Source organism: Spermophilus citellus (assembly GCF_964194105.1).
Source record: "Spermophilus citellus genome assembly, chromosome: 17".
NCBI classification, from domain to species: domain Eukaryota; kingdom Metazoa; phylum Chordata; class Mammalia; order Rodentia; family Sciuridae; genus Spermophilus; species Spermophilus citellus.
The window spans coordinates 30,721,408-30,749,117 of NC_138199.1; the positions used below are offsets into that span (position 1 = coordinate 30,721,408).

Here is a 27,710-nt window from a genome sequence, read left to right on the forward strand (position 1 = left end):
GGATAGTGGTACAGGCCAATAATCCCAGTGAAATGGGAGGCTGAGGCAAGAGGCTCACAAGTTTAAAGCCAAGCAACTTAGTGAGACCTTGTCTCAGACAAACAAAATAACCCCAAAACACTGAAAAAGGACTGAGGATATCTCTCAGAAGTAGAGTGCCTCTGGGTTCAATCCCCAGTACAAAAAAATGATATCCATTTTTTTGAGTAATTTTGCTCTAGTCACAACTATCCTGGAAGAGCTAAAGTTCTTAAGGTAAAATAGAATTTCATCAAAACAATGAAAGACATTAATGAATCAAAAGCAAGTCTCCAGGCTGGGGTTATAGCTTAGTCGGTAGTGCATTTGCCTTGCATGTGTGAGGCCCTGGGTTTGATCCTCAGCAACATAAAAAAATAAATAAATAAATAAAATAAAGGTATTGTGTCGATAACTTAAAAAAAGCAGCAAGTCTCTCTGACCCTCTTGCCTTCCCTGATAATAAGGCAAGCTTGCCCTGTGTTTATCACTAGTGCAGTTTAACAAACTTGTTTGCCTCTGAATAGTAAATAAACTGTAGTCTCCCTGCAACACCAGAATGTTATTTCTTAAATCTTCATAGACAAATACATGTTGTTTGTCTTCCGAAGTCCTCTGTGTACTGAGCCATGCTTACCTGCTGTGGAGTTTAACAGAGCCTCTCCCACATTGTGCACTCCCTGATTGTTGCCTCACTTCTGTGGATCTAGCCTGGCCTATGAGCACTAACCAGCGGCAGCTCTGTTTATTCAACAACCAGGCCTCCTGCTCTGGCTAATAATTTCTCAGCAGGTTTTAAACTCCCTGAACATCAAGGATACCTACATAGATTTTCAGTGGGTGATTCGTTTGTGTGTAGGACAGAATACTAAGGTAGTAACTTGGGAGATGTGGATTCTAGTTTCTACTTCATCAAGGGCTTAAATGACCCTAGGACAGTCATTTTATTAATTGTTCCATATGAAAAGACAGGGCAAATATAAGCCTTAATTTATAAGGTTTGCCAAGATATAATGATAGTGAAAGCATTGTAAATACCATTCTCCAATGCTATTTAAATCCTCAACCAGAGCTTGAAGACCTCTATGATGAAGAGGAATCTGCCTCCAGATCAGATTCTTATTCTCTAATCAATACCTTCCAAGTCCAGGAAGGTCAGTAACTCATTCCACTGCAAAGTTGGGAAGGCCCTGGAAGGGCAGCACTTTTGAGGCTCATGAGCTGGATTCTGTGTTGCCCAAATGAGGACATATTTTTCCTCTTCCATCCAGAACACAATAGCCTACTTCATTATCTGGGTAAAGAGAAGTTGAGACAATTAGACGAGAACATTCTTGTCTATATCAAGTACTTCACTCTTACGCATATTTTACTCACTTTTGTAATCCCAACATTGTGCCCAATAGTCACTAACTTGAAGTACAACTTTTTTATTTTTACTACCAGGGATGAACCCATGGGCTTTTAACATTGATCCCCAGCTTGCTTTTTTTTTTTTTTTTTTTTTTTTTTTTTAATTTGAGACAGGGTCTCACTAAATTGCTTAGGGTCTTGTTAAACTGCTGAGGCTAGCCTCAAACTTGCTACCCTCCTGCCTCAGCCTCCTAAGTTAGGATTACAGGGTGTACCACTGAACCTGACCCTGAAATATATCTTTATAAGAATAAAATTACTTTAAAAAAACAAGCAGACACTCTGTGTACTAAAATTACTTTATTACAGTTGATTTTTAAACATTTCCTTTGCTATGATACAAAGGATACTTACAAACAAAATATTACATATGACCTTGTTTTCGCTCTTATGTTCTGACAACTTGGTAACAGCTTTAAATGCACAATCTATACAATTAATACAGGTTATATATGAACTATAAGGTATGCTGAACCAGAAGAATACTGACAATGTACTGTACAATAAGCCTTACCAGTTAGTGCTGTGGACCATTTCTATCAAAAGGAAAATGCACATCTGTACAGTCACCTTTACCAGCTGGTGCTGACAGTGAGGGAGAGGCTTCTTCTCCATTGCAACCCTTGATAAGCCTCCACTGTGGGCATCTGTTTGGTCCAAAAATTGAGAGGACTGTGAATATTCAAAATTAGTCATCGGTAAAGTGGTAGAACATCACCACACTTTCAACATAATAAACTCTCACCAAAAAATCAGTCCCAGTTTTAAAAGACCACAAGTCCTTTGTCCACTATGAAAACCCTACAGGCTCAAGGGCTTTGGGAGATGAGAAGATGAAGGCTGCCAAAAGAGGAGGCAAGAAACCAAGCCAAAATCTAGGTCTTGCAAAATCATCATTTTTCCCTTCACCAAAGGGAACTAGAAATGTACAAATTCATTGATGAACCTCAATGATAACATATCAGTTAGCTGATAACCCTCATTTTATCTGGACCCCTGACTTGTGGGAATAACTGAAATAGAATTGATAATAGATACCACTTTTAGAAAAGAACATCTTGCTTAGTTAAAACATTCCCTTTTAGCCACCAAAGCTGGTCCTGGGCTATGACAGGTGTGCATTCATCTCTCAATGGTCTACTCAGAAATGATAAGGTTACAGCTTTTTTTCTTTTTCTTTTTTTTTTTTTTAAATAAAAAGGCAATTGACTGAAGCATTTTCTTTTTTTTTTTTTTTTAGGTAAATAGCAAAAATAAAAATAAAATCCAACCCTGGCATTTGCACAAATAATGCAAATGGGGTGATATGGCCTTTAAGGAAGGGGTTAGTAGAAAGTAAGAGAGATGTGAAGAAAATCCAGAGAAAATGATGTATTAATTTCTTTCTCTTTAAAAATTTCTACATGTGCAAAAAAATCATGCTGTTTAAGGAAAACAAAGGGAAATGAGAACATAAAATTAAAATATAAATAATGTTTGAATGACTGATAAAATCAGAAACCAACCTGGGTTACAAAAAGGATTATACATTCAAGATGCTCTTAAACCCAGTGGGATAACTTATGTTAAAACTGTGTTAATAGTTATGTTAAAAATCTCAAGTTTGTTTTTAAATCTTCACAATACAAGCAAAGCTGTTTAAAATATACACTATACATATTTCTCATAGTCTCTCCAACCTCATGAATGTGCATTAGGCTTTTTCATATACTAAAACAAGGGGGTTCTGAAAGCTAAATTGCTTATAGTAACCCATCCATTATTTAAATGTTGAAGGTTTTAAGTGGGTTAAAAACTTTAGCAGACTTACATAAATAGGATTTAGCAACACAAGTGTTAATTTAAAAAACTCTAAAGCATTTACAAATAATCTGGTTGAATAGTCCGGGGAAGTTATGTGCACTATACTTTAAAATGTTATTTACATCAGACCATCACTTTTGTAAAAATTTCCCTATACAGTTTAAAAAAAAAATAGGAGAATTAACCTGTTCTAATCTAGCAAAGAAGGATCATAAAAGGAAAGGTAAAGTAAAAACAAAATAACTATCTCTTAATAGAAACCCCACACATCCCTCTTCAGTTGGATTTCACTCTATGAAACCACTTGTAACTCCTAATAGGCTCATATATCAAGTGTCAAGATAATGTGGTAAAAGACCTTGTCAGACAAATTACTGGCCTCAAGTGGACTTCTTGTTTTTTTGTTTTTTGAAATGTTTTCCCACCTTGTGTCTCCAGCTTGGATTGTTTTGGGACTCGTGCAATTAATTGGAGGGGCACTCTTTGTAGGCACAATTCCCATTTTATGTGGAATAAAAGGCAGAAAATGTGCTAGGAAGAAAGGGTGGTGGTTTCTCTGGTAGTGTGAAATGCAAAGGAAGGACAACAGCACATTTGGAATGGGCACCAAATAACAGCTGTCTGGCAATATACTAGGGGCAGCCAACATTTTGATAAACTAAACATACCTGTTTAACATTCCCCAAAAGGGTTAGAAATGTTCCAATACCCCCTAGGTATTTTGATATGTGCCAAACTGTCACAATAGCTAGGAACTGCAAACAGTTGGCAGCTGCATCCTTTTTAATTACATAATTCACTCCATGACCATGTGCAATTTATACTAACAATAATGTTCATGCCTAGGCAATGTATTTGAGGGCTAAGAAAAAGCAAAAATGTGCCACTGATAGAAACCTATTCCCATATAACTGGTCTTCATGCTTTCAAGTGGCTCTAATATACCTTGGATACTAAGCCAAGCCATGCAAAAGCAAAGAGTACACACTTTTCATTAACACTGGTATCTCATTTCTAAAGCACTGACTTCAAAGTTGCCGTAGAAACATAACACAAGTACTGAAAGCATACAATTGAGGGTTCATGGATTTTTTAAAAAATGCATTTCCCTCATCTATATTCACCAGTCTTTAATACCTTGGCTACAAGGCATATCAGAGAAAGGGAAGTTAAGTGGGGGTAATGTCTAAGGAACATATGTAATTCTGGAAATAGGAAAAGTGTTCCAGAAATGGGATGAATGTGCCAGCAATAAGTATAGTTCGTTTCATTTGAAAATTCAGTTAAGGAGCCCGTAAACAGTCCCAAACCATAATGTTATCACCTGTGTAATTTACATAAACATTAACACACTTGCACTTTATAGACAAGACACACTCTGTAAACATGGCCACTGGGGGAGGGAGGCTCCCTACCTTACTCATGATTGAGAACATGTAATCATTATATTAAATAAAATTACTTAAATTTCAAAAGATTTCAAACCTGACCAATAATTAAGCTTCATTTCCCCCATGTTTAACAACATTTAAGCATTTATTCTAAAAATGTCACCTAGGATGGTTTCAGGGTTAGATGCTAGAACCACAACTGGCAATGACAGCAACTCCTTTCTAGCTGGCACAGACCTATAACTTTAGTACAAAACCAAAAAGATAAAAAATAAAAAATAAAAAAAATACAGAAACTAGGTCAATTTGTTAGCTACATATTTACAGCTACTTACATGATTTTCCACTCACAATTGCTAAAAACTATGAGTGAAAGGAAACTGTGCAGGTTGAATTACCCGTACTTTGAGGGGAATTCTTGGGCATCAAGATACCCTTTTTCATTCATTCGGAAGTCTCACCCTTACTTCACTTTTTCATGGCAACTACCTACAGATGTTCAGATTAGTACTGTCCAGTGGGCATTCTTCAGTTTGAGAAGATTAACCTTTTTCTCTACTTAAAGAAGAACCCTTTGCATAATTAAAAACAAAGAGTACAAACAGACACACACACGCAAATCTCTGAAATTTCAAAAAGTCTGGATCACTGGGAAACAATTAACAGTGATAGTGATAAAGCACATGGCTCCCTAGTTTTAATTCTCTGCCTCTTTTTTAAAAAATATATCTATCTTCAGGTGGGTGGGAAGTGCAAGTTTAAGAAACTCACAACAGGCAAATAAGGTGCATAATTTATATATTTGTTATGATCTGAAGAGTACCATTAGGCCAAATAGGTTCTATTCCCTTGTAAAAGTGAAATTTTGGAAATCTGAATATAAACAAAGAAGGGAAAAAAAATCAATACAACTTTAAAGAGGGGTACCAAAACTCAGTAGAAAATACAAATGCACAAAAGAGGAAGAGTTCTCAGCTTCACTTTTTTCTAGACAGTGTTTAATAAAACTTACTTCTTTACAAATTAATAGTCATTTCCAATGCAGATCTACTGTAGTGATTGCATAAAAGTGCAGCTAACATAACCAGACACAGCAAAACAGACTTAATCAGTAGTCCTTGCATTTAAAAGGCAAGTATGCTAAATGAACAGCACACTCTTCATCCTTTACAGAATCTGAGGATGGGAAATTTCCAGTTCTTAACAATTAAGAATGAACATGTGCCTTTTAAAAGGCAATGCTATACCTAGGTGGGAATAGTATCATGTCTGATGGGGGAGAACAAAATGGAGAATTTCTCTTCAATAATGATCTATATTTTGGTAAGCAGCTCAAAGATGACAGCCCAAATACTGGCTTTATTCCTTAAAGAAGGCTCTAAAAAATGAGAATCTCTTCTTCCATTGTTATAGGAGATTCACACTTACACACCTTAAATAAATTATTTTCCGACTGAATACACACTAGGACACTTCACATTTTGAGCATATGACAAAATGCAGAACTGTATAAACCTCCAAGGGTGCTGTGTTGGGCCAAATCTCTGCTTGAATAGTCGTGGCTCAGAAGGGGTGGAAGGTGCACAAAGAACTTACTATTAGCAAGCAAGAAGAGGCAGCTAAAAGGAGAAAGTCCCTCACACCATATCCTTCTCTCCCAGTGGCCATTTCCTGTTGATTTTATGCTTTAGGAGTACCTTAGATGCTTTCGTAGTAATTCCTTTTTTGGCTGTTTTGATCCTCAATAAAATATATAACTGCTACTATTAATGGAGTTAAAAAAAAAAGGAAGAGGATCAATAGTATCACAACTAAGAAATATATGCAAAAAAGTACATAAAGACTCTGTGACTTATTGGTTCTTTTTATCATCTTTGCAGAGGAATCACCACCAGTGTTCTTCCTTTTCACAGTTCATTTCTCTCTGCATCATTTACCTTTTTATTGTATCATAACATAAACTCAAAGAAATACTAGCTGGCCCTTTCCCCAGAACAATTTTACTGCATTGCAATTTATGGGTCCATATTTTACTTAAGTTTCTCTCCACTCACACAAGTGCTAAGAGGGGATTAAAAAGGAGAAGACTGCACAAATTGTCATCTTCTCATAAATATCAACCCAGAGTACACATTCTTTAAAACACATGCATTCTGGCCATAACTGAGGACTGAAATAACAAAAGCAAACAAACAACAGCAACAACAACAAACAGAACCTTAAGTGCCCTGATGGAAATGTACAGTATGAGTTACATCCATCCATTTATACACACATATAGACACTCATATGTATATACAATATATACATACAAATGATAATAGCTATACCAAAAATGTGCATATTTAACAGTTTTTAAAAGCCAGTAGATCATGGTATAATACAATTTATTTCCACTAGTGAATGGCACAAATGGAGAAATGCAAAGGAGGTGTTTCAAGTACAATAAAGTCATTTTTCACAGGTGAAAATAAACAGTATTATTCCAGTGTCTAACACAATGAATTCTATAAAAGTTTAAAATGCCAGACATTTAGTACTTACAGAAGCAGAAAGTCTGCCTTATGGTTTGAAAAAGACACAGAGTTTTCAATTTTTGAAAAGGCAGTGAGGAAAAAGTGGTGGAAGTGGGAGGGGAGTGTCCAGGACAGTTTTTTTAGTGTTTTGAATGATGTTTACATGATGTCCAGTCAAAAATCATAATGACTATGCCAAGAAGTTCAATTTAATAATTCCTTGACTTAGGGTACTTAGCATATTACACCTGTGGGTATGACTTTAAATGTAGGACTATGTGCTTCAAAAGAATGGCAGCTCTTAATAAAAATATAAACATTTTTTAGCTAACATTATCTACATAATGAAAATGCTTTCAGATACTCTAATTTGGGGTTAGAATTGAGTTTAAAAGGGAAGAAAAAAATATGTGCAAAGGGGAGGGAACCTAATTAGGAATAAAATGTTTCAAGGTATATGAGGCTTTGCATTTTTAAAATGCTAGCCCAAAAAAGGGAGAAGGTGAACACAAGAAGACTTTCACTGCCAGGCTCTGGATACCAGATATAGCATTTACAACCTCTGATATGCTACATAAATTTCCCATATTTAAAATTTTCTTAAACACACACACACACACACACACACACGCACACACACATGTATATATAAATGAACACCAACACCAGGGAGGAGGTAGTGTTAATTTGATCAAATGTTGACATTTGCACACTGATTCAGAAAGTGCTTGCTCTTTCCTTAGGATAGCTCATCAAAACCATTCAAATTTTCCTGTTACCAGTTTCACTATGTGATGATTCCTATCGTGTATGAGATTCCTCACAAGTTAGATCTCATAAACATAAATGAACCAATTTGAATCATTTTTGCAGACTACATATTTTAATTAAGATTAGTTTAATGGCATAATCCAGGTATAGTCATAACCTACATATAAACTGGTTGCCATACAATTAAATTACATACAAAGCCCTTCAGGATAGACACTTGGGAGTCAATATTCAATCACACTTTTATAAAAGTACATATGATCTCAATGAACTTAAGTGACTCAATTTGACTATTTGAAGTTCACAACTGGACTTTAAAATGTATTACTGGTAGTATTTTAGGTTTAAAAGAATTTTGTATGCAAATCTGATCTGCTTTCCTATTCTATCTCTGCAGTAGTAGAGAAGGGCCATATCTAAGAAGGGTGCGTTTAAAGGTATTCTATATTTTGGGGCATTTTGTTAAATTCTGAATCTCTTATTATTTTCCTCCAAGTAGGAAGATTTCTCTGCTTGCTTGAAAGACCTTATAATATCTGAATGGAAAAAAGAACATCAAGACTAAAAGTCCTTTTCATTAGATGGAGCAAGTACACATATTTATCTAAAAACTGGTGATCTGGAGCATAGCAAAGAGGACAATGTATCAGTGCACTACTTAAAGCACTGTCTAGAAGTGTGTATGAACTCCACTGTGATTTGATTTTTAAAAGATTTATATAAAAATATTAATTTTTCGTCTTGTTCACCTTCAAATCAGTGTCAGAAATTCCTAAAGGGGGAATTCTTGGAGACTGGACTGACATACCCAGGGAAGACTTAAAATTTGAGAAAATCAAGACTTTAGTGACATATTACAATTTGGTCACTAGTTTGGTCTAGGTGAAGAGTTTTATTTTGAGGGACGTGTAGAGTTCTACCTTGGAGCCCTCTGACTACATGAAAAGCAGGATGCAGAGTTAGCAGCAAGTTTTTCAAGATAACTGGGGAGCGGGCAGGACATCAACTTGTAAGAAACTCTGATCTGTCACAGAAAGGACATTTTTTTTTTTTCTTCAAGTCATATTCACAGCTCCCCCCCACTTCCAACTTAACTTCCATACAAGCAGTGGAATACCAAGTAACATCTGACTTTCAACATTGGGTTGATCCTTCATTGTAAAATAAAACAAAACATAAAACAAAACAAAAAACATGACCCCCAACTCCCCGAAAATTAAAAAAAAAAAAAGTTAGCTTTGTCAAGAGATTCCCTGACCACTATAACTTACTTTTATTTATTTATTTGTTGTTGTTGGTTTTTTTTTTTTTTTTTCCATTTAGCAAACCTCCTAGTTCCTTTTCAGTAGTATTTCAGCTCTGAGGCTTGAGACTTCTGGAAGTGGTGTTTCCTATTGTGTGATGTTAACATGATCCAAAATGATTACTAAGTCTCAATGAACTAGAAGTTTGTAAAGTACTGCAGCAACAAAAACAGCAATTAAAAAATAAGAGGACCTGCATATGCAGCAAAATCTACAGTGGTGATGAGGATTAGTCAGCAGCTGGTAGTCATTGGCTCAGTGACTCCTGGATCACTATGGCAACTAAACATTTAAATAATCGACTATTCTACTTGTAAACAGGAAATCCCATAAGCCAAAAGGGAATAATCAAATTCTGTCTATGTAGTGTGATGAGTATTCCAATAGATGGCAGTTTGCAAATATGGCATTATTCAAATACCTCTGGCATTTGATTTGTATTGGCTATGTCTTTGTTTTTGCACAAAGTAAAAGTACTGTTTGGGGTCTTAAAACTTACAGAGCTTAGCTAGGATGAGATATCACAGTATAAGCAACAAAATGTCAGGATATACAGGCTTCATCTCCTTACTAGGTTGCTCGACATACCTATCAGATGAACTTTCTAGGAACTGTCTCACCCCTTTGAAGGCTCACAGGTTTATTAATGCATTCCTCACACAACTTGTAATTTCTTTAAGCAACCCCATCTTACTGTGACACAAAGAAGGCACAACTGAATGAACAAATCATTGACAAATTTATGAAGCTTTCAGAAAAAGAAGTAAGTTATTTTCTACCATCTGAAATGATCAATATAATCCCTTAGTGTTTGTGGATTTCTGCTTTTTTACTCCAAATCAGGCTGAGAAGTCAAACCAATTTAACAAAAAAAATTCCTTGGTGGGGGTTGCAGGTGTATTCTAATAATACCTTGTTTCAGCATAGGCTGCCTGCTGTCAGTGGCTCATAAGAATTCGAAGAACACTTTAGATCTTCTCAAAAACTCTTAGGATATGGATACCCTCAAGTGATGACTCAAGCCACTTTGCTGCATTTTATTTCTGCAGTGTTCAGAAAATACCCCCTCTATCTAGCCAATTTCTTTTTACCACATGCATGAGATATTTAATATCAATTACCCTTTTCAAAATTTGCCCAAAAGTTTAAAAACAAAAACAAAAACAAAAAATACACACACAGTAACACAAAAAACCCGGCAGCCAAATACTATGACGTCCCAATTAGTAAACACAAAACAGAATGCTTTACAAAAATGAATAAAATATACCATATGCACTCAGCTCCCACACTGTAGTACCCAAGTGAGGAGACTGCTGTGACGATGTCTGTAGGCAGTTTCTTTTGGCAGACAGCTCCAGAGGAATTGCCACTCTCAATTATTAAGTTATGTATAAGACATGTGTGACCCATTGGATATTTGTGAAGTGACACTCGTGCTTCTGCTCATGCCCTGCTCCGTCCGTCCCCCAGAAGCTGTCCGCCTCAGAGCCTGAGGGCTATTGCGGACTCCCATGCTGCTACCTCGGGGTACCCCTTGCATTGGACCCGAGGGGTGACCCCATGGCTGGGGTCCACCTTGCATTGGATGGCCCCAAGCTTGTGGTGGGCCACCCATGGGATGACCCCAGTGAGGTCCTGGACCCCCAGTAGGATTGTGAGACCAACCAGAAGCTCCCGGGTAGCTGTGGCTGAATGCCTCAGGGGAGAGGTTAGAAAGGACCATGTTACTAAAACCTAGTCTCATGCTTTCAGAGTCAAAAGCTTCAATTTCTCTCGCTTGACGCTCTAGCAGGCTCCGTATTCGTTCTGTTCGTTCATTCTGCAAAGCCAACATTTCTTCTTCAATCTGTTGCGGAATTAGGAGAGGGAAGGAAAATAAAGCAATTTATTTTTTAAAAATCTAAGAAAGCAATTAAGTATTCAGCTTAAAAGAAGCTATTTTATTGATACATATTTATAATTTCAAGATGTACTATAAAATAATTCATAATTGTTATTTCTAAACATGTAAAATCAAATTCTTAAAAACAAAAGCAATAACCTCTATTGAAATAATAAATTAAGACAATTATCATGGATGGATGCTAAATCCATCAGGTAAGAAGCTGTTGGAAAATGCAAATGAGTGAGAGGAAATCAGCTTTATCAGATACCAAAATGTCACTCTAATAAATAAAATAAATATTGGTGTAGGAATAGATTGGTGAAACAGAATCAGAATGAATTCAGATCCTACTTAGGTTTTTAAGCCAGAACAGGGCTATAACTCAGTGGTAGAGAACTCAGCTAACACTCATGAGGCCCTGAGTAGTTCGATCCCCAGCAAGACAGAGAAAGAGAGAGGGTGGAGAGAGGGGGGGAGGGGGGGAGGCGGAAGGAGAGAGGGAGAGAGGGGGAGGGAGAGAGAGAGACACACACACAAAAACAGACACAGACAGACAGACACACACACACACATATACACACACACACCCATATGCAGAACAAAACATTAGTTAATTCAGTGGAAATAAGACAAAAATAAATAATACAGAAAAACTGGCCAACCATCTAGAGGGCAATAAAAATGGAACCCCATTTTATGCCATATACAAAGGTACATTCCAGATGGAACCAACCCTTAAATGAAAAACAAAAAACTATGATAATCTCATAAAAAGTTAAGAGACTATGTACAATAAATCAATAGTGGCTGTGTGACCATCATAATTCATTATGGAAAATTGGAAAGCATTATAAATAAGTAAATAATTTATATAGAAAAATATATAATAAAGTCCAGTTTTTAAAAGTTGAAGGAAGATGAGTGTGGTACTACATGCCTGTAATTTCAGTGGCTTAGGAGGCTGAGGCCCTAAGCAACTTAGCAAGACCCTATCTCAAAATATAAATAAATAAATAAATAAATAGGGCTGGGGGTGTGGCTCAGTGGTGAAGTGTCCTTGGGTTCAATACCTGGGACCAAAAAAAAAAAAAAAAAAAAAAGGTTGAAGGAGAACTTTTATTGGATGACTGGATTGACAACACTTGAATCTACCAACTAATATTAATATTACCTTAAAGTGGGATAACACATTATAAATGTCTTAATGTAACGCAAAAGGAAGTACACAGTAACCCTTATGAAAAATCCTCGCAAAAAAAATGAAAGAAAAAAAAACTGAACCTAACTATCAGTTTGTAGAAAATATATAATCAGCCAAACCCAAAATTTAGACATTTCTATAGTGCATGATTCAACTCATAATTAAAATAAGGTAAAGGGTACTGATAGATGAGAAAGCTTAAAAGGCAATTAGCCAAATGTATGGACCTTGTTTGGGCTTCAATCCAAATAAACCAACTGTAAAGAGTATTGCTTTGCCTTGCACAGTGTAACCTCAGCAACTTGGGAGGCTAAGGCAGGAGGATCACAGTATCAAGTCCAGTCTCAGCAACTCAGCAAGGCCCCTCAGCAACTTAGACCCTGTCTCAAAATTTAAAAAAGGGTTGGGGATGTGGCTCAGTGGTAAAGCACCTCAGGGTCCAATCCCCAATACCGAGGGGGCGGGGGACTTTTTTGAGATAATAGGGGAAATTTAGATGTGAACTACAAAGTTATTAATTTTGTTAGATATAACAATGGAATTATGGTTATTAACTATAATTAATGTGATTTCAAAGTCCTATCCATATTTTCAATAGTCATTGTTCTCTACAGAAATCTAGCTGAACAAATATGTTTAGTTTTTTATACATCAAGTTTATAAAAGTGCCCTTTAAAAAATACACTTCTTAAAAAAAAAAAAAATACACTTCTTGGGGCTGGGGATGTGGCTCAAGTGGTAGCGCGCTCGCCTGGCATGCGTGCGGCCCGGGTTCAATCCTCAGCACCACATACAAACAAAGATGTTGTGTCAGCTGAAAACTAAAAAATAAATATTAAAAATTCTCTCTGTCTCTCTCTCTCTCTCGCCTCTCTCTTAAAAAAAAATACACTTCTTTTACATAGAAAGCACATACAAGATTGCAATAGAATATAATAACACATAAGAGATTTATAGATATAGGATGAAATCATTTACATTATATGGAAGTGTTAAGGGGCAAAGAAATCTTCTCAAAAAAAGATGGTTTATATACTGGATTGTAAAGGAACAATAGAAGTTGACCAGATGCACAAGGCAGGAAAAGATATTTTTTAACACAGGAAAGGTGGAAAGGCATGGAGAAATAATAAGTGGTGTCTGGGAATGTATAAACACACCAGAATGCACTGGAGTAAGAAGAGTTTAAGAATTAAGCTGGGCACAGTAGCAAGCACATCTGCAATCCCAGCAACTCGGGAGGCTAAGGCAAGAAGACTATATATTTGAGGCAAGCTTGGGCAAATTAGGCAGACCCTGTTTCAAAAAGGGGAAACAAAAAATTCCAGTACCCCCAAAAAATAAATAGGTAAAAATAAGAGTTTTAAGAATTTAAAACTGGGATTTAAATTTAAATTTGGGATTGTGGCTTAGTGGTAGAACGTTCGCCTAGCACACATGAGGCACTGGGTTTGATCCTCAGAACCACATAAAAATAAAATAAAGATATTGTATTAATCTAAAAACCAATAAATAAATAAATAAACAAATAAATAAATAAGAATTTGTATTCTAGGGCTGGGGTTGTGGCTCAGTGGTAGAGTGCTTGTGTAGCACGTGTGAGGCACTGGGTTCGATACTCAGCACCACATATAAAACAAACAAACAAAGGTATTGTGTCCACATATAACAATTTTTTTTTAAATAAAAAAGGGGTTGGGGCCATAGTTCAGTGGCAGAGACCTTGCCTAGCATGTGTGAGGCACTGGGTTTGATCCTCAGAACCACATAAAAATAAACAAATAAAGGCATTCTGTCTATTTTACAACTACAAAAAATAAAAAAGTAAATTTAAAAAAATTTGTATTCTAAGTGTAAAAATGTTAATAAAATAGGTTTAGAAAGGCATTTTATATGAAAGTTGAAGGAGGATACAGATTAAACATGATTTCTTCTGAGAGAGATTAAATTGTTAAATGTGGTAATTTCTCAGTGGTAGAATGAAGGACAAATTTTAAGTTCTTTTTATGCTTCTCAATATTTTCCAAGTTTAACAAAACATGTAGAACTGGGGATGTAGCTCACAGACTACTTTTCCCAGTTCAACCTTGGTACCCCCCCACTTCTACACAAGTATCTGTAAAATAATTTTCCCATTATTTTAATATTTCTATAAAATACCCAATTCATACAGAATTAAACTTACACATCTTTAAGGATTCAGTTTTTATTTTAAATAAAAATGTAAAAAATTCATTCACTAAAATATTTATCTTAATTCAAGATGTAATAAATGATGAGAATGTGGTAGGCATATAAATGAACTGAATTTCTACATATATCTGAAGGGAACTCATGATAAAATAATAAAACCAATGAAACAGAATAGAAGAACACAGAGACAAATCCACATATCTACAATCATCTGATCCTTAACAAATATACCAAAAACATTCACTCGAGAAAAGACAGGCTTTTGAACCAGTGGTGCTGGGAAAACTGGTTATCCATACATAGAAGAATGAAAGTAGACTCTTATCTCTCACCCTGCATAAAAATCAATGCAAAATGGATCAAAGACATAGGAATTAGACCAGAAACTATGCAAGCCCTAGAAGATAACGTAGGGCCAACACTCCAGCATAAAGGCACAGGCAACAACTTTCAGTAGGACTCCTAACACTCAGGAAGCAATGCCAAGTGTTAATAAATGGGATGACATCAAATTAAAAAGCTTCTGCACAGCAAAGGAAATAATTAGGAATGTGAAGAGAGAACTTACAGAATGGGAGAAAATCTTTGCTACTATTCTTCTGCCAAATTAATATCCAGAATATATAAAGAATGCAAAACAATAACCCCCTCCCCAAATAACCCAACTAATAAATGGGTAAATGAATTAAACAACATTTCTCAAAAAAAAAAAAAAAAAATGGCCAATAAATATATGAAAAAATATTCCAATCATTAGCAATTAGGGAAATGCAAATCAAAACCATACTGAGATTTCATCTTACACCAGTCAGAATACCAGCCATCAAAAACAAACAATAATAAATACTGAAGAGGATGTGGAGAAAAGGGAACACTTTTACACCGTTGAAATGATTGTAAATTAGTATAAGCACTATGGAAATCAGTATAGAGGTTCCTCAAAATACTAGATATGCATTAAATAGAACACTAATCTTTAGAGTATATAAAGAACTCAAAAAGATAAACACCAAAAAAACAAATAACCCAATCAATAAATGGGCCAAGGAACTGAATATACTTCTCAGAAGATGATATACAATCAATCAACAAATATATGAAAAAATGTTCAACATCTCTAGCAACTAGAGAAATGCAAACCAAAACTAATCTAAGATTTCATCTCACTCCAGTTAGAATGGCAGCTATTAAGAATACAAACAACAATAAGTGTTAGTGAGGATGTGGGGAAAAAGGCACACTCATACATTGCTGGTGGGACTGCAAACTGGTGCAGCCATTAAGGAAAGCAGTATGGAAATTCCTTGGAAAACTGGGAATGGAACACCATTTGACCCAGCTATCCCATTCCTCAGTCTATTCCCAAAGGACTTAAAAACAGCATACTACAGGGACACAGCCACATCAAAGTTTATAGCAGCACAATTCACAACAGCTAAACTGTGGAACTAACCTATATGTCCTTCAGTAGATGAATGGATAAAGAGAATGTGGTATATATTACTCAGCAACAAAAGAGAATAAAATCATGGCATTTGCAGGTTGATGAATGGACGTGGAGGATATAATGCTAAGAAGTTGTCCAGTCCCAAAAAACCAAATGCTGAATGTTTTCTCTGATGTAAGAGGCTGATTCATAGTGGAGTTGGGAGAGGGAACATGGGAGGATTAGACGAACTCTAGATAGGGCAAAGTCGTGGAAGGGGAAAAGAGGGGGGCATGGGGGTAAAAAAGACAGTGGAATGAGATGGACATCATTACCCTAAGTACATGTATGAATACATGAAAGATGTGAATATACTTTATATACAACCAGAGATATGAAAAATTGTGCTCTATATGTGTAATATGAATTGTCATGTATTCTGCTGTCATAGATAACAAAGTAGAATAAAAAATAAATAAAAAAAAAAGACTAGGTATGGAACCACCATATGACCCAGCTACATCACTCCTCAGTATTTATCCTCAAGAATTAAAATCATTATACTATAGTGATACAGGCATATTCATGTTTATAGCAGCACAATTCAAAATAGCCAAACTATGTGAAACCAGCCTAAGTGTGAATCAATAGATGAATGGATAGAGAAAATGTGATATACATACACAACAGAGTTTTACTGAGCCATAAAGAAAAATGAAATTGAGACCATTATGTTAAGGGAAATAACCCAAATTCAGAAGGTCAAGGGAAGGGGTGGGGAGGGCAGGGATCTCATGAAATTCAAAGGTAGATCAATAGAAGAAAGGCATGGGAATAGAGGAGAGGGAAGAAGTGCTGGGGAGTGATACTGGCCCAGTTATATTGTGTACATGTACAAATATATAACAACAAATCCCATCATTATGTATAACTATAATGCACCAATACAAAATGTAAAAGGAGGAAAAAATAAACAAATTAATACTTATCAATATTTCCCAATAAGCATTGCTTCAATTTTTTATGCTGCTAAGTTTTGTCATACCTTTTTTTCTTTTTTCTTTTTGTTGGCAATGCTGGGTGGGGATCAACCTAGGATCTTGAATATTCTAGAATTTTTTTCAACTAAATAAAATTCAAATCTAAGATTTGTGACAGGTTACTCATTATTCCTTTTAAAACATGTTATTTATTACTATAAACTAGATAAGTGGTTTTTCCTAAGCAGGTAGTTACCATAATTAAACTTCTGAGAGGCTTTCCCAACCTATCTTCTTAGAAACCAATTATGATCTTTTTGTGTGAATATTTTCATTTTCAAAAAGAAAGGTCTTGTAAGATATTCCAATTAGGGCTGGGGATGTGGCTCAAGCGGTAGCGCGCTCGCCTGGCATGCGTGCGGCCCAGGTTCGATCCTCAGCACCACATACAAACAAAGATGTTGTGTCCGCCAAAAACTAAAAAATAAATATTAAAAAATTCTCTGGCTCTCCCTCACACTCTCTCTCTCTTTTTTTTTTTTTAAGAGAGAGTGAGAGACAGAGAGAGACAGAGAGAGACAGAGAGAGAGAGAGAGAGAGAGAGAGAGAGAGGGATAATTTTTTAATCTTTATTTTTTAGTTTTCGGCGGGCACAACATCTTTGTTTGTATGTGGTGCTGAGGATCGAACCCGGGCCGCACGCATGCCAGGCGAGCGCGCTACCACTTGAGCCACATCCCCAGCCCCTCATACTCTCTCTTAAAAAAAAAAAAAAAAAATATATATATATATATATATATATAAAGATATTCCAATTATTAATTCTTACTTAAACATTATCAACTAAGATGTTGATACTAAATAAAATATTGGGAGAAAATTAAATGAGATAATAATAATAATAAAAGGCCATCTAGCAGGGCATGGTGGTACATGTCTATAATTCCCAGCAACTCAGGAGGCTGAGTCAAGAGGACTGCAAGTTCAAGGCCAGGCTCAGCAATTTAGCAAGACCCTATCTCAAAATGAAAACATTAAAGGAGGGGCAATTTAGCAAGACCCTATCTCAAAATGAAAAATTAAATGGTTAAATGCCCCTGGGTTAAATACCTGGTACCAAAAAACCAAAAAAACTATACTTTGGAAATACTACTACTTTTTATTCATGTGTAAAATTCACATGGAATTTAACATTTATAATTATGTTGTTACTTAAGCCAAAAACAATGTAAATGAAGGATGAGAAAAACTGAAAATAGATTTCATATATACTGGCTGGGTGCGGTGATGCATGCCTGTAATCCTAGCAGCTCAGGGGGCTGAGGCAGGAGGTTCTCAGGTTCAAAGTCAGCCTCAGCAACTTCAAGGCACTAAGCAATTCAGTGAGACCCTGTCTCTAAATAAAATACAAAACAGGGCTGGGGATGTGGCTCAGGGGTCAAGTGCCCCTAAATTCAATCCCTGATACCCCTCACCCCCGCAAAAAAAAGATTTCACATATAACCAAGTCTCTGTTTTTAGTATCTCAACCTAAAGAAACAATTTTTTGTTCACTTGAAGCTTAAAGTAGTCTTCAAACACAGAATTACTACATTCATTAACATTCACTCTAGGGACCATTAACATTCACTCTGGGGGGCTTTTTGGTGCTGGAGATTAAACTCAGAGCCTTTTGAAAGCTATCTTACACAGTCTACTGCTAAGCAATAACTTCAACCCATATTTTTCAGTTTTTGTAGATAGGATTCATAGTCTTGGTGAATGTCAACTGACCTCAGACTGCCATGAAATCATGTACTTCACTTGAAATGTAAACAGCCCCACAAACCAAGTAACATCTCAGAGCACTATAGATTTATCATCCTTTTGTTCTTTTCTTCTTTTAAATACTAAAGCATCTTATGTATTTTAAACCACATTAAAAAAAAAAATCAGCTGGGCAAGGTGGCACCGGCCTTGTAATCCTAATGGAAAGCTGAGACAGGAGGATCACAGTTCAAAGTCAGCCACAGGCAAGGCTTGGCACTTAGCAACTCAGTGAGACCCTGTCTAAATAAAATACAAAATAGGGCTGAGAATGTGGCTCAGAGGTCAAGTGCCCCTGAGTTCAATCCCCAGTACCCGTCCCCCCAGTAAGTCTAACATATTAATCTAGCCACTACCAACACTACTTCAATTTAAGTACAATTTGCCTTTTTCTACTTTATTCAAATACCACAAGCCGTTTCCCACATTAACTCTTTTTTCTTTTGGTACCAGGGATTGGACTCAGGAGCGCTTAATCACTGTACTACCCAACTCTTTTTATATTTTATTTAAAGACAGGGTCTTGCTAAAGTGCTCAGGGCCTCACTAAGTTGCTGAGATTGGCTTTGAACTTGTGATTCTTCTGCCTCAGCCTCATGAGCTGCTGGGATTACAGGCATATGCCACTGGGCCCAGTTCTATGTTAATACTTTCCTGAAGGCCTTATTTAAATGACTGAGTAAGATTTTATTTGTGGTACTGGGGATATAGCTCAGTGACAGAGCAAGTACTTATTAGCAATGTGCAAGATGTACAAGGACCTAGGTTTAATCCCCAGCACTGGGGTGGGTGGGTGGGATTTTATTAGTCATATTTATTTAATTAGTTAAATTATACTCTACTTTAGAAGGCTAGATTATTTTAAGTTATTACAAAATGTTACAAGTAACATATTTGCCTATTGTTTTCCTTATACTATTATTTCTTTTCCTTAGAATGCTCAAAGTTTTAAATTCTTAACATTTTGTGGGCTCAATATACAATTCTAAATTGCTACCCAATGTGCACTGATAATGGACAATAGTGCCACTGCACATTCATCAATGGATATTGGTATTATACTCACACTTTACTAGACTTTTCTAACATAAGAATTTTTTCATGTATTAAAACAAGACCTTTCTGAAAAAGTGCAAGTTGACCTTTAACTCTACACCACTAGGTGGAGCTAAAATTACAACCATACTTAGAATAGTACCCATATTTTTTCCCACATCACCATTCCTAAAATACCATAGGGAGTTTTCCTTCAAGTGATAATTATTTTAAATATGAAAGTTGAAACCTGACAGATTTTTTTTTAGAAATATGCATCTCTCAAAGAAGCTGGTAATAAAGACAGTTGTGCCAGAGAAACAGTAACATCCTTGTACAGTTTTTATGTTATAACGTTTCCTATATCAGTTGAAAAATAAATTTAAGAGAAAAAAAGAAAAGAAAGAAAGGGGCTGGGCTAGTGGTACAAGCCCGTAATCCCAGCTATTTGGGAGGCCGAGGCAGGGAAATCAAGAGTTCAAGGCCAAGCTGGAAGCAGTAGCACAAACCTATAATCCCACACACAGCCTGGGGAGGCTGAGGCAGGAGGATCACAATTTTGAGACCAGCCTCAGCAATTTAGCAAGGTCCTAAGCAACTTAGTGAACACTGTCTCAAAATAAAAAATAAAAAAACTGGGGATATATAGCTCAGTGGTAAAGCGCCCCTGGGTTCAATCCCCAGTACCAAAAAAAACCCCCAGAGTTTTCAAGGCCAGTCTCAGCAACATGGCAAGACTGTCTCAAAACCAAAATCAACCAAAAACCAACAAAAAGAGAAAAAGTAACATCTTCTTTTTGTGTTTTTAAAAAGAGTTCATTTAAGGGGACTGTGAGAGTGTGGCTCAGTGATATTGCACATGTCTCACATAAGTGAGGCCTAAGATTCAATCCCTAGGTACCATCACCACTAACAAAAAAATATATATTTTTTAATTTAATAAAGTATTCTATTTTTATCACAAGAGCTGCAGGAAATAGAGGACAATCTACAGGCCTATGATCTACAAACAGTGACAACTTTAAGAGGACTGATAGGCAGGTATTAACAGTGCCCAAAAGACTTGAGACTATACCAGCTGTTGGGAACTTAGAATTCTGGAACATAGCTCTGAATCCTGGGTACAACTGATATTCTACCATTTCTTATAATTTCCCAACACACACACACACACACACACACACACACACACACACACTCTCTCTCTCTCTCTCTCTCTCTCTCTCTCTCTCTCTCTCTCTCTCCTTGGTATCCTAAAGGATGGAAATGAATTTGGAGATTCTAGTTCTATTCTCTATATATCTGACAAAGAAAAAGTCAGAAAAAAGTAAAGGTGTACCAGAAAGTAACATTTTTCAGCCTAACTTTTCACCTGTGTGGAACTGGTTTTACCTTCTGTCCCTCAGTAATCTTCCACCAATCTGTATAGTTCCAGGCCAAGGATGTATGAGTAAAGTACATATTCCTGATCCTTTGTCCCTGCCTCTCCCAGGCAATTACTGCAGTTCTTTTTCTTCACTATTCAAGTCTCTCTCCAACCTCCTTAGGTAGAGCTAGGTATACAAAAGAAGTGAGGAACATGGAGCCAGAGCTGCTACTCTCACAATTCAACTAACTGCACACAACCTCAAATTCTTTCTCTAACAACTACTACTAAACTATATCCTTTGATTTTTAGAACTCATTATTTATAAGGTTCATTACTGAATTAGTAATTTTAAATAAAAGTAAAAACAAAAACCGTACCAAGGGCTCAGGGTTGTAGCTCAGTGGTAGAGCACTTGCTTAGCATGTGTGAGGAGGCACTGGGTTCGATCTCCAGCACCACATAAAAATAAACAAATAAAATAAAGGTATTGTGTCCATCTAGAACTAAAAAAAACCAAGAGCAACCAAAAAAAAAAATTGTACCAAATTAGAATTAAGAACATAAGGTATTATGAAAGAAATGTAATGCAACCTGTCAATATAAAGCACATATTTATAAAATGTTTTTGATAAAAGCACATACTAGGATAATTATCTTCCTTCTATTATTTATACCTTTTGTTCTAAGAGTGCCCTGCGGAGGGAGACCCTCTGTTCAAGCTCCCGAAGCTCTCGATCATGTTGTGCCTCAGCCTGCATCTTGATTTTGCTCTGATATGCATTCAACAGCTCCAGTTCCTGCTGCAGCTGCATCTTCAAAACCTGGCACTCTGCTTCCTGTGCTTCATCCAAACGCAGCTGAAAGCAAAAGAAAACAGATATATCCCACTGTGAGTTATCTATTCATGACTTATGGAAAGGAGAAGGAGTGATAGAAAACAGACTACTCTTTTGTATGCTATGTAATTGTTTTCTCATGTGTCCAGGAGTAAACATATCTGATAAAGAAAGGCACAATAACCAATGATGGCATTATGAAGATAAAGCTATCATAAGCTATTTGAAGGGTGGTTGAATAACTACATTTTTCTTATGAAAAACCTAGAATCTGATTTGGTAATATAAAATTCAATTTCTTCCTCCCTAGTGGAAATAACTATACAACAAAGGACAATCAACTATATAGGTGGCTGCTTTACAGCCCTCAAGTTATGAATGATGTTTGGGGGATACCATGGATTGAAGCCAAGGGCCATTTAGCCATTAAGCCACATCCCTAGCCCTTTTTATTTTTTGAGACAGGGTCTTGCTAAGTTGTTGATGCTGGCTTTGAATTTGCAATGCTCCTGCCTCAGCCCCCTGAGCCACCGGGATTATAGCAATGCATCATCATGCCCAGCTATGTATGATTTTTATATTCGGAAATGATTATACTTTAAATGGTTATGTAAGTACTCACATATATCCTCAACTATGCTTCCTGGTCTGCAAAGCTTAAAATATTTATCATCTGTCCCTTTACAAAAAAATTTTCAATATATTTTATTTGCACTCAAATGTGACCATTTGGATTTCCAATATAATACTACTTTTTGCACACCAAAGCTCCTGTTGCAATCTTCTAAAGCTACTGGGCTCTGTTCCTGAATGGAGCTGATATAGAACCTCTTAAATGTTTCAGTGAGAATTCTATACAGATCACAACATTTCTAAGTAATGCTGAGAAAAGGAAGAATATGGATCACTACTACTGTTTCCCTAGCTTCAGAAGAGCTATCATTTTCAGCAAATATTTTAATTTGTTGGGATTTTCTTCAGTGGTAGAAGGAAAGAGGCACTAAATTTGTCTTGCCTAAATAAAGCAAACTCACAGCCTGTGTGGAGAGCATTTCATTAATGCTGTGATCATACTGTTCAGCCAAGATGGCTAACTTGCGGGTCTGCTCCTCCTTGAGCCTTTTCAGAACAGCTTTATGCTCACTCTTTGGTGTAGTCTCCAGTAGGTGATTTCTTAATGCTTTGTACTGTCTGGTTTGGATTTTGCAGGTATCCTGAAACTGCTTTTTTATTTGGAGTTCTTTAGACTGGGAAGAAAAAAGATGGATGTATGTTAAGTTTTAACATACTGCATTTGGTATATCTTGTGCATACTCAAATAAGTCTAATAAGAGGAAAACCAAAAAGGTCAGATACTAAGGTTGCAGGTACTTCTTGCATTTGGCTGTTTGGCCAAACTACTGGATTCTATGCATTTTCACAACAACAACAACAAATATTTTATCACAGGACTTCAAGCAATACTCATTATTTCACTAGTAAATTTAGTGATAGGAGTAAATATAAAATTACTTAAAAACTATGTATAATCATAATAAAACATAATCAAAACAAAACATAATCAAAAACTAAATTTCTTAAGAGTAATAAAAGCACTTTATTAGCAACTCAAATTTTCATCAGATATCTGAGACAGAAAATAAAGCATATTTATTCTGTTGGGGTTTTTTTAAATTTTTTTTTTTGTAGTTGTAGACAGACAAAATGCTTTTATTTTATGTGTTTATTTTTATGTGGTGCTAAGGATCAGATCCAGTGCCTCATACATTCTAGGCAAGTACTCTGCCACTGAACTACAGCCCCAGCCCTTTATTCTGTTTTTTATCTAAAATACCTTTCCCCCAATTTCTTTTAATGACAATCTCAACTCTAACTACACAGTCTATAGTAGACCATACTTCCTTTGTCCATTCTATGTATCAAACTTGAGGATGACTAGAAGTTTGAATTAGTAGTTGGTTAATATTAATAATGTTATTATAATTATCTTTTAGATATCTTAAGATAATAAATTAAGTAGAAAGATAATCAGTAATGGTCTACTCTTGTTTTTGGAGGAGCGTATTGGGGATTTAACCCAGACATGCTTAACCACTGAGCCACAATCTTAGCTTGTTTTTATTTACCTTTTCATTTTTATTTTGGCATACCAGGGGTTGAATTCAGGGGCATTTGACCACTGAGCCATATCCCCAACTCTGTTTTTGTATTTTATTTAGAGACAGGGTCTCACTGACTTGCTTAGCACTTTGCCATTGCTGAGGCTGGCTCTGAACTTGAGGTCCTCCTGCCTCAGCCTCCTTAGCAGGCGTGTTCCACTACACCAGGGCTTTTATTTTGAGACACGGTCTCTCTAGAGTTACTTAGGACCTCACTAAATTGTTGAGGCTGGCCTCCAACTTGCAACCCTCCTGCCTCAGACTCCCGAGTTGCTGGAAACACAGGAATGTGCCACCACATCCAACTAAAAAAATTTGTTTACTGGCTGGGGCTATAGCTCAGTGGCAGAGACTTGCCTAGCATATGTGAGGCACTGGGTTTGATCCTCAGTACCACATTAAAAAAACAAATAAAATAAAGGCATGCTGCCCACCTACAACTATATTTAAAAAACTAATATAAAAGTACATTTTTAAAAAATTTGTTTATTGTTGTGCAAAGAAAATTGTAATCATTACATACTACTGCCAAATAAGGTGGGGGGAACCTCCTTAAAAGTTTTTTCTTCAATGTGAATAAGATTAATGCTTTATACCAAGAATAAACTACATCCCTCAATGTTTGATTCAAGTAAAAACAAGAAAAACATTACATTATCTCTACTCTCATAACACTGACAAAAAAGGATCATCTGGATGGCAACTGAAGAAACAGCAGAGTAGGCAGCAGGTATTTACCCCACCCATTCCATAGAAACACCCTCCCAACATACAAATCTTAGTCAACATATATACGTGCTAGATATGAAGTCTCCCCTTCTCCAGTTTAAAAGTTTTACAGAAGATTGGAAGAAGCAATTATTGAACATAAATAAACACAAACAGGACTTGGTGTTAGAAACTATAATGTATTGTTCAAATTGACCTTTGAAAAGATAAACTTTAATAAAGAGGAAAATGGAGATTCCCCCACCCCCCACTAGAGTAAGACCCTGGGCTCATTTGTCATTAGATAGAAGTATCCTATTTAAAAGTCTGATTATAACTGTGAAACATTTTCTCTTCATTTGTTATGTAGCATATAAGAAAAAATATATTAGGTTTTAATAAGTTCTGAAATTAAAAAGGCTCTAACAACAGGACACAGAAAGAGTCAAACAATTATTCTTTACTCAAGCCCCAGAGAAATTAGTCATATCAGATTTATTGTATAATTAGAAAAAACAAACAAACTTTTAATTTGGTTTAGTTCTGGGTGCTGCTGGCTTTAAAACCATAATTAATTTAACAGACATGTTAAATCACAGGCTATTCTATGAACTCAATTAATAAGAATGTTTTAAAGTAATCCCAGCAGTTTGGGGAAGCTGAGCAAAAAGGATTGTGAGTTCAAAGCCAGCCTCAGCAACTTAGTGAGGCCCTAAGCAACTTAGTGAGACCCTGTCTCAAAAATACAAAGGTCTGGGGATGTGGTTTAGTGATTAAGTGCCCCTAGGTACAATCCCCAGTATCTATCTCTCTGTCTCTCTCTCTGTCTCTCTCTCTCTCACACACACACACACACACACAAGATTCATTTGATTCAATTTTCTATGCTCATTACAAGTTACAAAATTTGAAAATTTCTTAGAATTGTGAACTGTTAAGTCACAAATTTGGTAAAAGGGAATAGACAAGGTAGCTGAACAGACAAGGGAAGAAAGGGAAATACTTTATTTTAATATTTCATATAAATCACCTTTAGAGCAAATAAATATTCTAAAACTATATTACTTGAGACAAAAGAGAGAAGCGAACAGACTGTTGACATGGGAAATATAATCCGAGCATAGGACACTGGGTAGATGTATTTACTTTGGTACTAGTGACTGAACCCAGGGGCACTTTACCACTAAGCTATATCCCCAGTCTTTTTTACTTTATATTATTTTTATGAGGCAGGGTCTCACCACATTGCTAAGGCTGGTCTTAGTCTGTGATTCTCCTGTCTTAGCCTCCTGAGTTGATGAAATTACAGGCATGCATTGGATACAAGGCACCCGGTGGATACTGGATATATTTAAAATGAGAATCTTGGTTTTTATTTCCTGGTACTTCCCACAGTAGAAAGTTTTAGCCATTTGTTTGTACTTTGAAGAGAAATACATAAGCTAATATCTGCAGTTGACAAGCATTGAAACCCACTGAAGATGCTAAAAAGCGAAAAGGCTGCTCAATTTCATAGTGACCAGATACCTGTCTTAGTTTTTTTCTGCTTCTATGGATGCCTTTAATCTTTTTTCCCCTTTGTCAAGAAGCTTACACTAAAGATACCTTCAAACTCTTAGGCTGTTGTCGAACTTCCATGACATGCTTTCGCCTTAGTTCTCGTTCCCTTCGCTTATTATATTCCAGCTGATTAGTGAGCTCAGTTTGATGCTGCAATCTGATCAACTCACAGCGCATCTTCTGAATTGTATTGAGGTGGCGAAACTCCAGTTCTTGCATGGATTCATGCTGTCGTAGTAACATGGCATGCTCTAAGTCCTTTTGAGTCTGTCTTTTGTTTAACTCCTATTCCATAACACAAAAGACAAAGGTATAATTTACAGCTGTACAATGACAGAAAAAAAACAAAATTCTAAGGGGGAAAAAAAACCAGATGCAATTAAACCTCTGCTTCAATTATAGCTACATAGTAAATATTAGGGTTTTGTGATTTCTTTTATTTCTGGAGGTACTGGGGGTAAAATTTAGGGCCTGTGCATGCTAAGAACATAGTAAACAAAACCCTCACGCCCCCAGTCTTGTTTCACAGATTTAATGTGAGGAAGAAATAAGTTCATAAATAAAAAGTTCTCAGAATACTACCCAGCAAAGGTGTTCAATGTTATTCTTAAAACAAAATTTTTTTTAAGATTAAAAAGAACAAGTGCACACATACACATTACGTAAAAGTCATACTCACCCTCCCTTAGTTCCTGCAAACCCTCTCCCCAGAAGCCAAGAGTTTGGTGCATATGCTTCTCATCTTTTCTCTTTTTATTTGTGACATATTCATTATTTAAAAAACATAGTTTCAATAATATACATTTCAGGCATGTTTAACTTGCTCTTTTCACTTAACAGTGTAATATATATCTACCTCCAGATGAGATAAGTAGTTAAAAACTTTTCAAAAGTTTCACTGAAAGCTACTGGCTTCCCCCCGTCCCCACCTTTTTTGGTCCTGGATATTGAACCCATAGGCATTCTAACACTGAACTGTAACTCCAGCCATTTTAGTTTTTTATTCTGAGACAGGATATCACTAAGTTGTCCAGGCTGCCCTGGAACTCCTGCCTTGGCCTCCTGAGTAGCTGGGATTGCAGGTATGTGTGCTGCCATTACTGGCTCAAATACAACTTTGTCGATACCATTTTATTTTTCAGTACTGGGAATTTGTGGGAGACCAACCTTACACGTGACTAAGTCACACTCCCTGGCTGGGTGCTGAGGTGCTCAGTCACAGAAATGCGGGCGGTGTCTTGTGCATGGGTGTGTCTTGCTACAGCCCCATGGATGAAGCTACGCTCACCTGTTCCTTTGTAATATAACCCTTTGCCCTTGCCCTGTGACTGAG

The 27,710-nt window shown here is 36.3% G+C and overlaps 1 protein-coding gene across 2 annotated transcripts in view; it reads right to left on the minus strand.

Annotated features, from left to right (window-relative positions):
* Positions 1-1,712: 1,712 nt before the first annotated feature.
* TAOK1 (TAO kinase 1) overlaps positions 1,713-27,710 on the minus strand; it is a 136,038-nt gene continuing 110,040 nt past the window's right edge. For both annotated transcript variants that reach the window (XM_081270403.1, XM_081270404.1), the window contains 4 exons: positions 26,423-26,662; positions 22,985-23,197; positions 21,789-21,971; positions 1,713-11,065 (listed from right to left, as the gene is read on the minus strand). In XM_081270403.1, the coding sequence (XP_081126529.1) occupies positions 10,604-11,065; positions 21,789-21,971; positions 22,985-23,197; positions 26,423-26,662 (1,098 nt within the window). In that variant the 3' untranslated portion in view covers positions 1,713-10,603. The remainder of the gene's footprint in view (positions 11,066-21,788; positions 21,972-22,984; positions 23,198-26,422; positions 26,663-27,710) is intronic.